Source organism: Oreochromis niloticus, linkage group LG13, assembly GCF_001858045.2.
Source record: "Oreochromis niloticus isolate F11D_XX linkage group LG13, O_niloticus_UMD_NMBU, whole genome shotgun sequence".
Taxonomy (NCBI): domain Eukaryota; kingdom Metazoa; phylum Chordata; class Actinopteri; order Cichliformes; family Cichlidae; genus Oreochromis; species Oreochromis niloticus.
In genome coordinates this window covers 15,171,806-15,190,376 of record NC_031978.2, presented here as the reverse complement: position 1 = coordinate 15,190,376, position 18,571 = coordinate 15,171,806, and the positions used below count along the sequence as shown (strand labels likewise).

At 38.7% G+C, this 18,571-nt stretch overlaps 1 protein-coding gene across 12 annotated transcripts in view; it reads left to right on the top strand.

Annotated features, from left to right (window-relative positions):
• Nucleotides 1–18,571, top strand: part of LOC100697845 (protocadherin-15) — a 217,328-nt gene that overhangs the window by 133,515 nt on the left and 65,242 nt on the right. For all 12 annotated transcript variants that reach the window (XM_005474209.4, XM_025897607.1, XM_025897603.1 and 9 more), the window contains 5 exons: nucleotides 1,342–1,435; nucleotides 7,710–7,838; nucleotides 12,281–12,586; nucleotides 14,349–14,579; nucleotides 18,388–18,504. In XM_005474209.4, coding sequence (XP_005474266.1) covers nucleotides 1,342–1,435; nucleotides 7,710–7,838; nucleotides 12,281–12,586; nucleotides 14,349–14,579; nucleotides 18,388–18,504 — 877 coding nt within the window. The remainder of the gene's footprint in view (nucleotides 1–1,341; nucleotides 1,436–7,709; nucleotides 7,839–12,280; nucleotides 12,587–14,348; nucleotides 14,580–18,387; nucleotides 18,505–18,571) is intronic.

The following is an 18,571-nucleotide window of genomic DNA, read 5'->3' as shown; positions in this document are numbered from 1 at the left end:
AAAGATGTTAGTGTTATTATTTAGATAGCTGCTAAAGTGCAGCGCTAACACTATAGATGATGCTGTTAACACTGTCCCATAGATCTGACAGCATCGTTTCATTTGTGTTGGCTGGGGAGAGGAGGCAGGGCTCTATCGCACATGATCAGTGAACCCCTCAGACCCAGGCGCTCAAGTGTAGTTGAATACTTTAGCTGCTGTGAGGGAAAAAAACTCCCCAGGCTACCAGAATTAATCATTTTAATCTTTGTCTTAATAACCATCAAGATCATCATCATGATCACTATAATTATGACAGTTATCAATGTATATCATCACTGTCACACATCATGGTTTCTTGTGCTTTCATTCAGAATGGAATGTTATTATCTCCTCTCCAGCTTATGTATAAATAAACATGAGCACAGCAGCCAGCGAAGGAAGCTGTTCTGCATTTTTATGGTGGTTTTAGAAAACTGTGTTTGGCCTTTTGAACCACCGATCATCAGGTGTAGTGGATTCAAAGCAGTGTGTTCACTATAACCTTGGGGCAAGTACTTAGAAAAATAGACAGTGTTGATGGAGGTGTCAGTACTTTGCCTGTCAGATTGTAAAATGAGGGTCTATAGTTACACAGTTATGGGCTGCAGAGGCAGTAGAAAAGTAGCGGCCAGGTTCTGCTTGGACTGCTTGGCCACAGGAGCTTTAAATTAGAAATGTGAAGGAGCATGGGGACAGCAGGGAATTGCAACGGGCATTAATCTAGCAGTGCGTTCAGATGCATTCCTCTTTCCTTCCTTTTTGCAGTTCTGGCAGAGCCTCTCCTCAGTGTGGCACTGAAATTGTTTTGTGCATGCTGTGTGTTTTTGTATGGCTGCACTTACTCACATGTCTTGTGTGCCTGTGTGCAAACAAAGATAATTCAGTGCTCTGCATGGGAATGCATCCACACTTTGTGTTTGGAATGCCAGAGTGCCAAATTATACCATGTGAACGAGCAGGAGGGTCTCGGTGTCTGCTGCAGTCATTAGAAGGGAAACATGAATCTTTGCCTGTCCGTGTGCTTTGGGAGCAAGAGACTGGCTACAGAGAGAAAGACAGAGTGGGAGCATTTAAGCTCACACCTGCTCTTCATCCCAGACTCATTCTTTTTGATCATTGCCCACATTTTCTTTTTCCTAATTTTTCAGAAATGAATGCAAATAATGAAATGTAGACATACATCATGTTGTTAAGTGATATATCCAATATATTTCCCTAAATTAATGATCTGACACAAAAAGAAAGTAAAGGAATAATTAAAATCAAAGTGTCCTCCTTTATAAGAGTAATACAAGTCTTTTCTCTGACCCCTCTCCACAGGATTGGCCTTCTACTTCTGGACAAGCCTCTGGACAGAGAGACAACTGACCAGTACCGTCTGATTGTCACAGCCTCAGATGGCCACCCTGGAGGGGTAAGGGGCAACCTTTTCCATCTAAACTGATGGCCTGATTCCTCACCGTCGATGATCTTCAGACCTTTTGAAAACATTAATCACAAGCAAAATATTCTCAAACAAGCTTATTAATTTGTGCATTTGGCTTCATGACTCCAAATGCTACTTATTCTGGTAAAATCTACTTGTGTTTTTGAGCTCTGAGAGTATCATGCTGTGATTTTTGTGACAGACTGTCATTTTAGCCCGTGCAGTGAAGTTAGAAATATTTGAATTTGGCTCCTCGACTTGAGCTTTTCACTTATTTTTTACAGTGAGTTTCATTAATAACTTCTCTGGTAGCAGTTGTCTGTGTGGTTATTTTTCCCACTTGTGTTCATCTGAGATTGATTCCAGGTCTGTCTATTACTCATTCCCCTTCATTCAAATTAGAGTGAGTGTCACCGGCCAAAAAAACACTCTCACTAATATTTTGTTGGTCTGCCTTTAGCTTGACTTACAGCACAAATTTCCAGTGGCATTGTTTGTGTACGTGTATGCTGTGTCACAACATATAGTTCTGTCCAGAACTTTGTTGTGACAATTTGTTTGTATTGATGCTGGGAGAGTTGCTGAGTAAAGTCTTCTCTAGCATATAACAAAGATTCTCAGTGGGATTAAGTTCTGGACTCTGTGATAGCCAATCCATGTGCGAAGATAGCCACTCATTTACAGTTTGAGCCTGATGATTCCTGACATCATCAAGAAAAAATCCATTGATGGAAAAACCTGCTCATGGTGGGATGTTCGTGTAGTCAGCTGACCTCATTTTCTGGGCACATAATGTTGTTAAACCTAAACCTGACCAACTGAAGCAACCCCAGATCAGAACACCGTCCCACAGGCTTGTATAGTAGGCACTAAGCATGATGGGTGCAATACTTTATCCACCTGTCATCCTATCCTGATGCACCCATCACTCTAAAACAGGATAAATCTAGACTCATCAGACCACCTGACTTTTTCCATTGCTACAGAGTCCAATCTTTATGCTCCCTAGAAAATTGAGTTCTTTTTTCCCCTGATTACCCTTTTTGATAAGTGTTTCTCTTAAGGCTACACAGCTGTTCAGTCTGAATCTGTTGAGTTCTCATCATATTGTGTGTGGAAATGCTGTTACATATATATCTGTGAGTTCTACTTTTTTCCCCAAACACATTTCTTCCTTGAATGATGATGGTTCATCATAATCCTTTTAGCAATATCAGCAATGTTCAGTTATTTCCTTTCCTTGATGCAGACCGACAGTTTGACCCTCATGAAATAGAGTAACATCTTTTCCGTGATCAGAGAACACAGATCAGTTGTTTAAAAAATGAGAAGCTATTCAGTGCATAACTGGGGTTACAGTAAATAACCTGTTGCCAGCCACTGTAGTAATTAATCACTCTTAGTCGCTGGAGTAATTATCCAGTGGCTTTTACCTTTTTGCTTGGTTAAATGGAAGCAAATAAGTAAGACTTTGTTGGCCAGGCAGTACATTTTTGGCCAAAAAGTGTTTTAAAAAGCCTGAAATAATTCACCTGGAAAAAAATGATAGTTTTTAACTGACAAATGGCAAATACCAAATGCTAAGACAGAACTACCTGAACCAGCATATCGTTATTGCCTGTTACTAATATGCAGCTTACGCAATGCCATTTCAAGCATAGCTCTTTGTAGTGCAAATGGATCAAATCAATTTTACCTACAGCTACTTTTACCTTTTAGATGGCTCTGCATATATTTTACAGTTACTGTATTTGTGTTAAATACGTGGGTTGTGTGGTAATAAAAACATCATGACTTATGTAATACTGAGTCTGTTAATATAGAATGACAGAAAAGCACACAAAAAAATTCTTGGACAGATGGATATTTTAGATGAGTACTGCCATACAACTGTGAAACTGACATAGCCAAACTTTGAGCTCCTAAAATGCATCCAAAAGCTTGAAATTGCTACATGTTCCGTTATGCAAAATTTTAATTATAACCACCCCCATATAGTAAACCTCCTAATTTCCACATGTCCAAACCATAGCTCAGATAACATCAGTGATCTCACCATTGTATAGTTTTCTCAGCACTGAGTGCATCTTTAAAAAGTGTCTTCCATTTAGAGGTATCACAAGTTGAGTCTTTATATTCACAGAGCTGTTTTTTGTAATTTTGGCTGGAAAAACTTCAGGCATTATGACAAAAATTGAATGCTGCCTTCTGTGTCTTCCACGAAGAGCAGATAATCACATAAACTGTCTTAATTTAATTACACTTCAGCCCACTTGGCACTTTTTTTTCTTCTTTGCAGCTGTATCTGTTCCAGGCAGAGGTGAAATGTGGTTTCCTTTTTAAGATGCTGTGTCTGATAGTCAGTGAACATTAGCTGATGAGCTGTCAATAGGGTGATGTTGATTTCCACCCCCTCTCACCTGCACACTTATGAACACTGAGATCTACAGCTCATTTTTATCTGCTGGGAAATATAATTCGTTGGTGTTGTGGAGTTATACATGACGAAAAATTTTTAGTGTGTTCCAGTAATTGTGAGAGCAGTGCAAAGAGAACATAGTGCAGCAGTTAGAGAGGGAGGGGCAGATGGACAGTGGTGGGGTCAGAGAGGAAAGAGCAAATAAATAAAGAGCATGTAAGATGAGGTTTCACCTCTCAGAATGAGGTAACCACAAGCTGATGCTCTTTGTCCTACCTACTGATGGACAGTTTGTACAAGCCAACACCCTTACCTATAAATTGTGGGTGTTTATGTGTGTGAGGGAAAACACAGTAAATTATTGGCTGACTTGTGTGGTCTAAATGTCACAACTTGTAAGAAATGTTGTCACAACAGGAAGAAAGTTGAATGAGGAAGACGGGGTAAAGGTTTGTAGGAGAATAGAGGTGAGGAAGTCATTCAGTGGAAGAGAGTGCTGCCTAGACAGCTGGATACAGGAAAGGATCAAAATAAGCACAGGAGGAGGGGGACAGAAAAGAGATGGAGAGCGATAGAGAAAAGGATGGGGACACCAGGGATTTGGATGTGTAATTAGTCCAGAACTTTGGTATCCATGGAAACCTGCCACAAGGAGCTAAGCAAGCCAACTTCCCCCCGGTGCTACTTCCCTTTGAGTGCAGTCAAATCTGGACACACACATGCACGCACGCATTTTCCTTCACGGTATTAACTCTTTCTTGTACTTGTGGATGAAAAAAAATTGTGCCCATCTTTGTGGTAATTTAAAAGTTGTGATCTCCACTGGACAGGCTTAGATCAAACACTGCCAGACAGACTTGTGTCCCAAAAAATGGTATGCTGGGAAGTAAAAAAAACTGTTTGTGACTGCATAGGAAAGAGTGCATGACTCCTAACAAGCTTATCATATCAGTCCCTGCAACATGGCTTTTGGCTTGGATGGTCATTTAGAAAAACAAAAAAAGGAACATCACCCACCTCTGGATCTTTTAGACTGTGAGGACATAACACAGGGCATCACAGGGCTCCATCTATAATAGCTGCTCATTAATCATACTCGTGTCCATAGTGGTAGGGGTTTTTGGCTTTGATAAGGACACCCACGCCAGGATGAAGACACTAATTGGCTTCAGGTCTTCCGCGAAATGAAAACTACGTACAACCTATCACAACACTGACTCCACTGCCTCCTTTAACTTCCTACTTACAGTAGTGATATAGCAACAGAGGCAGGTTTTCGTGATAAGTTGCGGTGTGAAATTCCATGAAAAGGCCGATTATGTATGTCTCAGAAGGTAGTACAAAGAAACAACAATGGTGGAGGTTTTCCCAAAGGACGGTGAGATGAAGGTGACATTAAGTAGGTCATTTTCTTTGTGAAATGTGCCGCTGAATGTCTCATCTGCCGGGGCAGCTCCAAACAGCTGTCTCCCAGGAAGTTTTTCTCTTTTTTTTTTTTTCTTGCAAGGCCCAACTCCTCCCACAGCCTTCCTATCCTTCTTCCCCCCAAAGGAGACCATTTACACCATTATTTGCATACATGCTCCTCCCAGGGCACTGAGAGTTTATAGATTGTGCATATCCAGCCAATTTTCTATGTTGATTTATAGAAGTGCTAAAGGTGTGTGCGCTGTGTCATTGTTTGAAGGTTAACAGCAGCACAGTGGCCCACACTGGCCTTGTAAATGAGTGAGGAAGAAAGATGTGATGGATCTAGTTTCATGCTTTTAGCCTCCAACCTTGTACAATTTTCTCTTAATAACTACTAACAGTGCATCTTTCCCAAGAAGGAATGAAGAAGTTCTCTATGGATTGTATACAGACAAGTTGCTTATGTGCATTTGCACACAATAGTGTACTGAGTTTAATTATGGTCCCTCATCACTTACAGTATGGAAAGCTGGCATGTATGACTGCCTTTACGTTATTGAATATTACTGAGAATCCTGTTATCAGTATGCACATACAGTATGCACCCAAAGTGTTTAAAGGCATTTATAAATAGAATTTTTTTTAAATTCCAACACATTTACTTGGTGCATGTGAGTTTCTTTGTCACAGCTACAAAGCATTATAATAGTTTGACCAAAAGTTGACATTTTGAAACACTTTAGCATTTACAGTAGTTGTTCCAAATGATTGTGCTTTTTATGCAGAATCATTTTTATGGTTGGCTTTTAACATTTCCCCTACACTAGGAATCATTTTCTGAGTGTATTAGTGCTTTTGCTGGATTTGGTTGAAAGTGATTTTATTTTAGCTGCTTCTGAAGCATACAGTACTGTGCAAAAGTCTTGAACCACCTCTCATTTCTTGATATTTGGCTTCCAAGGACCAGGCTTTCTTGTAATTTTTAAAAAAGTGGTAAAATAATTTTCCAGGCTTTCTAAAGGTCATTCAAACTTTTTCTTACCTGGTCATTTTCAGAGGAATGTTTTTCTTTTTCTTTTTGTTTTTTTGGCAGCTTCCCACTGACCTATGACTCTTTCAAGCATAAAACTGAGAATTTGGCAAAGAATTTTAAATGGTGTCTTTAGGTTCTTTGTTCCCATTGTTTTTAATTGAATCTGTGAATAATAAATTTAAAATAGTAAAAATAGTATTTTCTCATCAACAAGATGTTTACCAAAGAGCTGTAATCTGAAAATTTAGCATAACAGGCATAGTGTCCTTCAAAAATTTAAAGAAACTGGAGGAAAGTGGAGGAAAAATGTGTCAGGCCTAAAAATAAAAAACACAGCACCATATAAAACATGTCTAGCAAAACAATTCCAGCAAAGACCTGACACAGAATTAGAGATGTTTGCTATCTACTGTTTGCCAAACCCTAATCACAAATTGTCTGGGTGGCAAGAAGCCATTCTTCAGGAAGGAGAATAAAGAAGAAAAGGCTGAGGTATGCCAAATTATATAAGAGCTGGACTGAAAATCAATGATAAGAGTTCTTACTGAGTAATTCATCCAAATTTGAAATTTTGGGGTAAAATCAGTATTTATAGAGGAGGTTAGGAGAGAGGTACAACAGTGGATCTACAGTCATCTTTAAAACCATGTGGAAATGGCTTTATTTTTTTCAGCACAAGAATATAAATTATGCTGGCAGTGCAGTAACAGCCATACCTGGACAAAAAAACACACAATGGAACATTATCAGTCATAGATTTGCCTCCCCAGAGCCTTAAAATCTTGACAGAAAATGAACAAAAGTTAACCAACATTTAAAGAAGAGCTTTTAATGTCCTTTAAGAAGCTTGGAGAACTATTCCTGGATACTGTTTTTACTGTTTTTTTTTTTTTTTTTACTGATACTGTTTTTGTTTTTTGTTTTTTAAAGTAACAAGACAGCTTGGTTAAGGGATTTCAGGCTATGCTAAAGAATAAAGGTGGCTGATTCCAAACACATCCATAAATAATTATAAGCTTGTTAGAATTGTACAAAGTATTTAATTTTTATCTAAATGAGAGCTTATGGTTCCACTCATAAATGCTAAATGGTTTTATTTATCGACAATAAAATGCATTTTGAAAGTATTTCCAACTATAATTATTATTTTTAATTGTCAGGTCTCCAAAAAAGTTGTCTGATTATAATCCTAATCCTTTTAAAAGTGTCTACTTGAGCATGGCATAGCTTTTAACAGTCACCCTTATTCTGGTCAAAGTGTATTTACTCAAATTACATTATATCACTTTTGATGCCTTTTTAGTTGTGCTTGTCCTCTTTGTTTATGAAAAGGGAACACTCACTGTGAAGTGAATAACATTAGTTTTATTGTGCTCTCTGTTTGACTGTTTTTCCTTTAGACAACCACAACTACTGTGAACATAGTTGTTACCGATGTCAATGATAATGACCCGAAGTTTGACCTCACCATACCTTCAAATTTTTCTGTGCGAGAAGAAGAGGCCAACTTGTTTGTAGGACGAGTAAGGGTAAGTGTAATGTCCCTCCGTTCTTGCCTTGTAAATCTGATGTGTTCTGTTCATTGTTGCATGTCCTCATATTTTAAAAGAACACTGATACAAGACACTGGTTAACACGTCCGCTTGGCAGATGAAAGATTCTGGGGTTTTCTCAGTCACTGCCTTCTACATGTTTTGTTTTTCTGACTAAAGTATAAATTTGAATTAGATGGACAATTTCTAAACAGTTTCTAAACAATGGCCTCATATGGATAGAAAAAGGTTTACAGATTTACCCAGCAACCACTTTAGAAAATCTCCACGTACATACAATTTGTTATATCAGTTTTTTGTAATTGCTCATACAATAAAAAGAATCTTGCCTCCAAAGGTAAATGGGCATAGCCACATCAGTGACATTTGTCATTTTTCAGGATATTCCCATTTCATATTAAGCAACCCGTCACATTTTTAGGGCGTGTGGAAATGGGCTGCTGCTAAATGTTTGGAGTTTATGACGTGTGAAATGCGACAAAAGGACATATGAAGGAAGTTTGGTGTCTGCATGCAGTAGAGCTCCCTTCAGTCTTACTCCCAAGTATTTCTTCACAAATGCAGCCAGCAGCTAGATTAAAGCTTAGTCCACCACACTGACTCTTCCTCAGCTGGCTGCATGCCAGTTTGAGTTGAGGCTGCGCCTTTGTGACTGAAAAGAAAAGTACATTAAAGTACTTAGCGCTACAAAATCCTGCTCTCCATGCGCATGCACACAGAGACACCACAGCTTAGCCCATAGTAACTGATCGAGAGCGTATGGGGGCATTTTGTTGAGTGCAACACTGTTAAAGCTGCAGAAATTGCAGGAAAAAAAGAATAGTCATTCTTATATAATGTGATGTTTTTAATTTTAGTCATTTTGGCTATATTTGGTCATATTTTTCATGCTACACTCCATCTGGCAAAATCCTGAAAGGCAGTAAGATTCATCATTAAAGGAGACCTGTTGTTCTTTTATACGTACTTACTCATAATAGTGTAGTATCTTATATTACAAAGTCTTTAAATCTATTGTTTTTACAACTGGCAACCAATCACAAGAAGCCTGAATAAAAGAAAAGAGGAAGTGAGTTAAAATGGTTCATATAGTGGACAAATTGAGGGGCCGCATCAAGGTCCTGCATAAAAAATAAATAAATAAATAAAAAATCTTATTGCTATAGCAGTCCAAAAATAAAAACATAGAGTTGGAATTTAGGTGAAATTTTTAAACAAATGTATGCTAAAGTGCAATTCTTAAATCATTTTTCAACATTCTTCGAAATCCAATACCACTTTTAAATTCTGCAGGCTTGTACTCCTAGATGATATAGAACAGATGATATAGCGCTGCTCCAGTTTATTAATGGCAAACTACATGAATACATTTCTGGATTGACATCTGATAGTTCTCTGATTGAGAAATGTCTGCATTTAGCTTGCAGAAGGATTAAAGCTTCCTGATATTTATAATTTAGTCCTAAAATAGTTGTCTAAAGATTGCCTAAAATTTTAGTCCTAAAGTATTATTTCTATGTCCCAAATGCTTCCTGTGTGTAGGAAATCCCTTTGCTTTTTCTCGTTTATCTCCTTGGTTTAATCCCATCACGGAGGAGTGACATTTTACTTGTTTTTTGTGCAAGGAGCATATATTTGCATTTTTGTAGATCTTGCTCACTGAACATTATGTGAAGCGAACATGCCCTTCAGGATGAGGGGCCTAAATAAACTCTGTCTGTAACGCAGATAGCGCAATTGTTAATTTTCTTCTTTTTTTTGTATTACATTAGGAGTCGTGTCTAAAGTTGTATTTGTTATTGCAGGAAAAGTGCAAAGGCGTATATAATGATAACTGTGGGCTTTTAGCTTAAAATATAAATCACCACATTTCAGCAAAATTACATGTGCCATTTGCATTCCAGTTGACAAGAGGTGCAATAATAGTCAAATGCCCTTCATCACATTTGATATTAACTTTTTTAGCCACTTGGAATCATCAGTCATGTACAGTAGCAAGCATGAATTCATTAGATAGAAATATACAGGAAAACATTGTTTAACTGTGTGAGGTCAAAAGAAATCGAACAAAAATAATAGACGGCTTGGTGTTTAATAATAAAGTTTATCTTAGATGAAAAAGAATTGAGCATCTGGGAGTTCAGATACCTGCATTGAGTTCATACACTGGGGCGGCACATGACATCTTGGCAAAGAAAATGGAAAAGGAGAGAAAAAAAAAATCTTACCATCCAGGGCATTGTCACTTAACATACATCGCTTAAACATTTCTCTGTGTTTCATCATCTATCCTGACACACCAACCAATGTTTAGTAACTTGCAGCTTTCTTTCAGAAAGCCTAGAAAACATCTTGTGATGTGGAGATTTTGTAGGAGCCTTGTACTGTGTGCATGTCTATAACTGTCTTGCGGAACAAATGCTCTCCTATCAAATCAGTAACCCACAGCTTACTGTCACATAATGTGCTAAGTGACAGAGGAGGGAAGGGTGGGATGCTGACTGCTGGCATAAGGCTTATTTGTTTCAACTGAAGTATTTCACATTCAAATCTGATTTCCACCAATAAAATTGGTTCGGTTTTCCTGTACTACTTTGAATTCACCTGTAGGAAGAAAGTTACAATCCAGCCAGCCACAAAGCTTTAGGCAATTGCCAACAGTGGAGATGACTGCAGTGGAAATGCATAATGCTATTAAGTAGCTTATTGCTAGCCTTAAAGCATTTCGGATTATCGTTATAGTAATTGGAGCTGGTTCCCACCTGTTCTTATTTTGTATGCACTCATATAGACTGCAGATGATTTACCAGGTTATCACAACTGACAGCTTTGCCGGTTGTGCTAATAGAGCCGTTTGTTCTGTTACTTACAAATCCTAACCATATAAGCCCATTCTATTTGCTCTTAGCGGGGAGTCATAATCTGAGCACGCAAATGACTGGAGGACAGATAGATTAGCGCTTGTGTCGCACACATCATGGAGGCATCATGAGAAATTGTTGCTAATTGGACAAGCTGTTGAACATAGTTTATTTTTTACCACACAGATTCCTTGATAAAGTGAGTCTGATTGTTCGAGACATCTGAAAGCGATGCTATGCAGCTCTTTACTCTCCTCAAAACACCCCTTTAGATTTTGTTGAGATGAAGACATCAGTGCTTGAATTTATTTTTAAAAATACTGTACACAGGGAATAGAAATCCCTGCAATAGAAGGGGGCAATTCAGAATGAATTTTAGGTTTTAACATTAATCATCCAGAACAGAAACAAAAAAAAATAAATCTACTAGACCCACACCAGCAGAGCACAAAGTAGACTCATTTCCCTTGTACTATATTAGAGGTCTGCGTGGGCCTGTTCTTTAAAACCCACCTGCTCAAGCTGTTTTTGTGCTGAAGCCACCTGTACCTGCAGGATCTTCTATTGCTCTCAGAGTCACTATATAGAGCCTGCCCACGAGCTCACAATTTAAAACTCGCAAGTTAGATTACTAAGAAATGCTGTCCAAATGTGTCCCCACAGAAACTGCTTCATGGTGAAGAAAACTCATCATCTCGATCATATAATGTAATGCTGAGGTTGGAGTGGGTCTTGAAAACAGATACATAGTCATTAATATCCCAAATGCTACATTTTAGAAGGTCTAATTTAATTTAATGTTTTGTCATCTGTAACTTTAAACGTACATATGTAGCTCTGCAGTTCCCTGAAAAAAGCTGTTTCCTCCCTTCATTTCCACAGACTGTAAATATTTCAGATACTTTACTTAGTTGTTTTTGTTTTTTTGTTTTTTTTAAATATAGCCGCTGCTTTTATAGACACAGGCATATGTAATGACCCATGATTTGCTCGGTGATATTTATTTGAACCCTGCATGATCATAATGGCACCACAGTAGCTTTCCCTCGGGTCCTTAGTTCTCTGATAATTATTGTAATAATATTTTTTTTTTAAAAAGGGAAAACCTCTGCATCTCAGTTATATAATCAGCGCTTCACATGATGTATTTGATGAATATTTCTCTCTTGCAGTATTGATATATGTAAATGGTTTCTCGTGGTTTCCCACAGGTTTTTCTAAAGCAGCTTCAGGAATGAAAAGAAGTGTATTGATCGCGTTTCATTGATGGCTCATTTAGCATAATATTAACTGCTTCCATCATTAAAATGTGGTAACTCGCTTTGGGTTTTGCAGCGTTTAATGTTAATTGTTTGAAATCAGCAAGAACAAAGGTTGCAAGTGTCAGAGATCAAATAACCCATGCTGAGGTCAAAGAAAAGACTTAATTCAAGCATATAATTTATGTGGGCGAGCCGCCTAGATATTATGATTCTCTGCATTTCTGCACTGAATAAACAAAGATAATCATTAATCTTCCCATAACTGAGCCCTCTGATCATTTTATTTTTTTCCCAGGCCACAGATCCAGATGCAGGAGCTAATGGCCAGGTGCGCTACCGGATCGTGAATTATCCCGACTTGTTTACAATAAGCGCTAATGGAAGCATCTACACACGAGTGCCACTTGATCGGGAGTCAAGAAATCAGTATGACTTGGTGGTTGAAGCCTCGGATGGGGCGGTAGACCCGCGACGGACCTCTTTCACTGTTTCAGTCCAGGTCACGGATATCGATGACAACAGCCCGGTGTTCTCCCAGCAGACCTATGTGGTGAATGTGCCTGAGAACAGCCCTGTGGGAACTGTAGTCCTGCAGCTAAGTGTAAGAACCAAATGTCTCCTATCTCATGTTGTATGGTACAGGTGTTTCTGTTAAAAAGGGTTTTGGAATCTTTTAACTTCAAGAGCTCGCAATTTAGCAGTTTAAAATGTCAAATGCTTCCAGACAGAGGCAATTATGCAGACAGCAACATATATAATCTTTTATGCAGTGCGGTGACAGCTCTCTGTGCTTTTTTAGAATAAAACTGAAAACCTATTTCCTCAAATCGTCAAACCGGCTTCTGAAGAGAATTGTTTTTTCGATCTTTCACAACCAATGTTAATAGAATGTTTTGTTGTTTGTTGTGAAAGAAATTGAGAAAAACGTTTTATTTTCTTTTTAATTGGTGGCATCTGTCTTTGGCATCGCTTCAACCCTGTCAAACAGGAGTGCATTTGTTTGCGCCGAAGTGTAGTGTCGAAAAACCCGGTGCATGAGGAGCAAACGCGAGCAGAGGGGCGAGTAATTGCTGGCATATTGTGAGTGACATCTCCCAGACGGGGATAAAGCTTGAGGGGGAGGGGGAGAAGAAGGGCAGGTGGGGGCTGAGGTCGAAGGGTGTGAGTGACAGTGGCACTGTGACACCATTAATCTCCTAGACGACACGTTAACTCTGAGCTCACCAGGGTGGTTGGCAAAATACCTAAATAGCACAGGTGAGATAGAACAGAACATAGTCTGTCTTAGTTTTTTAAATCTCACACAGAAAGAAAGAAAGAAAAAGTGACTAAGATAAACTATATTGTATCAGATAGCTATGTATGTGGGTTGCTCAGTCCATATGTCTGTCTTCCCCAAAGGATGCAACCTATCGACTTTGAAAGTGCTCATAAAGGAATTTTTGTTTTGCTGAGGGTGTTACGAATACTATGAGGGTAACAAGAGTTCATTTCATGGCAAATTTTGATTTAGTTTTAGTCATAATATATGGCATCTAATTTTTATTAGTTTTAGTTGACTAAATATCATAAGGTTATGGTAGAAATAATAAATATAAAGAGTAAAGGTTTTTTGCGTTGTGGTTGTTGTGTTTTTCCTTAACATCAAATGCAAAATGTGTCCTTATATCAACTCTTCTCTTCCTCTCAGGCGTGACATTTTGTTGTTTTCATGAAAAACAGGAAGCACGGGAGCTAGGTGTACCTAACCTTACCGCACAAGGAGATGACTTCTGATTCACTTTCAAACTCGTCCCACCTTTCTACACAATTTAATTCATTCCAATAGGTGCATCTGCTAAAAATCTTGGACAAGTTTGACTCTCAGTTACATCAACCTCAAGGTCACAAACATTCATGGTCTTAATACTCAAAGATTTCCTCTAGCCTCAGCTGCACTTTGTGTTTACTCTTACTTAACAAATGTAATAACTCTTAAGTCTTCTTTATGCTTATGAGTGAAATACTGCGTAAGTGGTTGATGAATCCCCATAAAAACGTGTCCTGCATTAAGCTGCATCTAATATATCTCCTATTGAAGCAGCCATCGCTCTACTTTGCAGTTTGTGATTTAATGCAATGAGTTCTCCATAGTGATTTAATTTAATCAGTGTCTGATTAATAACTGATGCAAGTAGCCCCTGCACTGTAAAAATGCTAAATTAAAAAAAGGGGCATCACCATTCGTTGTCTATGGCCTATACTTACCAGCTTATATGAAAGGTTCTGATTTTGAAATTATAATGTTAGGCTCGTCCTCTCTCCTCTTTCATCACCTTACTTTCTCCAGTGTTAATGCTTTCCTTTCCTCCTCCTTCTCCTAGGCGGTAGACTTAGATCTCTTCTCCAATGTCACTTATCGGATCAAGACTGAATCAGCCAGGCAGCTGTTTTCCCTGAACCCTGTAACAGGGGTGTTAGCTGTACTGCAGACCCTGGACTTCGAGTCCCTGGCAGCTATGAATATGGGGGCTTCTTACACATTCCAGGTAGAAGCTGTCGACCAAGGAGGGGTCATGCCTCCTGGGCAAGCTACCGTCACAGTCCGCATCACGGTAGGAGCCTCCAGATAACTTGTCTACCAAACCCTCCGATGTGTTATTCTCCTTTCATCTACCCTCACTGTCCCTCCGGATGTGCAGCACTGGCAGTGAATATGTGGTGAATCATTAGCATAGTTTTACAGTAGTAATAGCTTGCATAAGCCACAATTCAAAAGGGGATTGGAGAATAGAGACACATTACAGTATTGTACCTGCACTGCTTTGTGATGTTAAATTCAATTTAATGCCATTTATTGTAAAAGCTGACTGTATTCCCTTTGTAAACCACATTTTGGCCTCCTGACCTGCTCGTCCTCTCAGCATCACCTGAGGGGAAAAAAAAAAAGAAAAGAATTGATGGATATGTGTTTCTGTCTGGCACACAGTGCTATCCCTGACTTGAATGACTCATTAGCTTTGTGACAGCAATTATGTCGGGTTTTTCAGGAGCTTGTGTTCCCTTCCCAGCCTTTCAAGAGATTAACAGCTGAATCCCAACGAAAGGATTAGACGCCTTGTATTGTGATACTGTTCATGTGTGTATGCGTGTGTTAATGGTCGTGCGTTTTAACTCTGAGTAATTCTTCAAAATGTGTTCACATTTATCTCTGTGTATGAATTCGGTCCACCCACAGTGACTGTCTCTAAGTCTGTAGAATTAAGCTTTTGATATTCCACAGAATGAGAGCAAGTGCCTAAGCTTATTCCAGCAGGCTCACCACATGGTCTGCCAACCTGTAGAGTGAGTTTGTCCTCCGATAAGGAAAAGCTTTGTTGCATTCTTTTTGCTGTCACCCAGGAATGGTGTTTGACAGGATAAACATTGCACAGCTACTGATATCAAAGCAGTGACTGCTATTTCAAATGGCGGATATGAGTTAGAATGAGTCTAATGGATTCATACAGGCTTCCAGGGAACTAGGGATGGAGATAGAGTTGATTCCACTGATTTTACTTCCTTCCCCATGTAACACCTCCGGAGAGTTATTTGAAGTCATCTATGTTTGATTTTTTCCCTTGTATTGTTTTGTTATTGCCTCCTTTATCATATACCTTGCTGTGATGGATTGACTGCTTTGCTTGTGCTGCTGTTTTAAGTCTCCCAAAGTTTTTCCTTTTGTTCTTAACTTCATAAATGCACGTGTTTGTATGCGTGTGTGTGGCAAAAGTGTCGTATGTACTCTACACGTACATGTAGCACATACATATGTGCAGATACAGCTTCCTTGTGAACACTTGCAGCACAAGGATCAGACTTTGTTGTTCAAAGCAAGGGCTGGATCATAGATTTTCTGCTAGGAAACACTAAACCTGTGTATAGATCAAAGGGAGACTGCCCTCCACCACTGAGCTTATAGAACACATACTGTTGCCCATGGCTCAGCCAAAACAGTGGAAAGTAAAGAGAAAATTCAGGAGCAAGAAAGATCAGGCTCCAGTAGTTATAATAGAGCTAAGCTATTCCTAAGAGATATGTGAATGGCTTACTGAGTTTTTCATTTTCACACAGCAAAGCAAGGTTTGCATAGTTGATATGATTTTCTTTCTTTGCAGACTCAAACATGGTAGAGCTTTGCTGTGCATTGTTAACTAGGAGAAGGTGATTAAAGCTGTGCTGTTATGAGGGTACTCTCACATGTTCTACGGAGCAATTAATAACTGAATGCTGATAAAATATTTTTCTTTTTTTTTTATTTGTAAATGTTGGAACACAGATACTAGCCTGAAAGCTCAAGCATACACATACACATTTACATAATGATCTGATTAAATATTATTATTATTACTAAACTAAATTTTTACCATCATCTATTATTGTCATCATTTGTTAGTGACAGTAAATGTTTTGTACCCGTCCACTGTTAGCAGGTCCTGTAATGTTATCTAATAAAGGTACTGGCTATTTCATTAATTAGTTAGAGGCTGGACTTTCTTTTGCCTTCCAAACTGCTTTAATTATTCACGAGTTTTGAAAAAAGTTTTGAAAACATTCCTCAGGGATTTTTAGTCCAGAATGACATGATGACATTTCACAGGCTGCACATCTATAATGTGAATCTCCTGTTTGTGTGCCTTTGAGACATGATGATGGATCGCATCATCGCATCTCAACGGTGTGCTCTTGCTTTGAAATCTGGTGACTGAGGAAGTCATTTGTCTCGAGTGAACTAATTGTCATGTTAAAGAAACCAGTTTGAGATGATTTTAGCTTTGTTTCATGGTCTGTTGTTCTGCTGGAAGCAGCCATCACTAGATGGGTACAGTGAGGTCATACAGGAATGGACATAGTCAGGAACAATACTCGGGTAGGATGTGGTGTTGAGAACATATTCCCATCGCCACAAGTATCCTGAATTGTTGCCACAAGGCAAGACAAATCCATCCTTGTGTTATCCAGGAAAAATTCTAACCCGATCATCCAAATCAAAACAAAGCAGCATTTTTTTTTTCCAATCTTCAATTGTCCAATTTCAGTGAGTATGTGTGAATTGAAGCCTTGGTCTCCTCTTCTTAAACTATAAAAGCCCAGATCAGCTACCACTCCAGCTTTAAAAGCCCACAATGCATCAGAGATGCTTTTCTGCATACCTTAGTTGTAACAAGTGGTTATTTGAGTTTGAGCCTGTAGTCTGGCCATTTTGCTCTGAGCTTTCACATCAACAAAACCTTTTCACCCAAAGAACTGCTGCTCACTTGCTATTTTCCTCTCTTTTGAACCTTCTCTATAAACCCTAGAGATAGTTTTGAGTTTGGGGCAGTCAGTGTTGTCTGATAGAACCAACTATGCCATAATCTTCCCACTTCTGATGCTCATTTTGGACTTAAACAGGTCATCTTGAACATGTATATATGTCTAAATGCAGCTGCTACCATGTGACTGGCTGGTTTTTGTGAAGTTTAAAGTAGTTGAATATGTGTTCCTAATGAAATGACTGAGTATAGCATAAACTGTGTTTGTTTATCTGTGAAGTGAACACACTTGGATGAGATTTTCGCTTCAGATCAAACATTCTGGCACAGAGAAAAACAGGAAAAACCTTTCCATTGTATTAGTTTAATTACGAATGAAACATTTAATTTTCAGACAGCTGCTGTGCTATTTTCACATGCTTCTATGTTGCACGTGGATGCATTCTGTTCACTATTAGGAATAGCGTTATGCAGACTGTTGGGCATTACTGTTCTTAAATGAAGGCATTAAGTGACTGAGCTGAGAGGTCTGCAGTGAGCAGATATTACTCTGTTATCAAATACATAATAATACTTTGCTAATGTTAGATGAGCCTCTCCTCTGTATTGCCGGCTCTAGTAAGTAAGCAAGTTGAAAAGACTTACTCTTTAGTTTTCTTATGTATGAAATCCTGACTGAGTTGATCTGTGTTTCAGCACTTCTAAGGGAAAAGCAAAAGCGCCATGGACTTGGCTGTTTGTTTGCTAATGATATGTCTTCTAGCGTAGGAAAAAAACACCAAATGCATATGTTAACAAGGCTACAAACTAGAGTTTCTTTGGGGGACTTACTTGCTCTGCCAGGGGGCATTCTGAATTACTGAAGTGTTAACTGAAGTCAAGTAGAGCAGCCACTGCAAAATCTACCATATTATTAATTCACCATGCAAACAGCATTAGAAAACATAGTGGTGATAGAATATTGCTGAATTCATTTGACCCTTTCTACTCCCTTCTGCTTTACTCTACTAATAAATGAATTAAAAAAAAAAGCTTTTTTTACTGATACCTGATTTGCTTTAACATATGAACTGCAATGTTTAGGTAAACAATGGCACTAATATATTAACTGATCTGTGTTTCATTTCAGGACATGAATGACTTCTCCCCCATCTTTCTCCAAGACCTGTATAAAGGCATGGTGGCACCTAATGCAGAGAAAGGAACAGTCATTACCACAGTTTATGCTGAGGACCAAGACCCACCAGTGAGTACTGTTTGAAAAATGCTGTGCACATGTTATGATTAAGATATGCAACAGTGGAGAAAGAGAT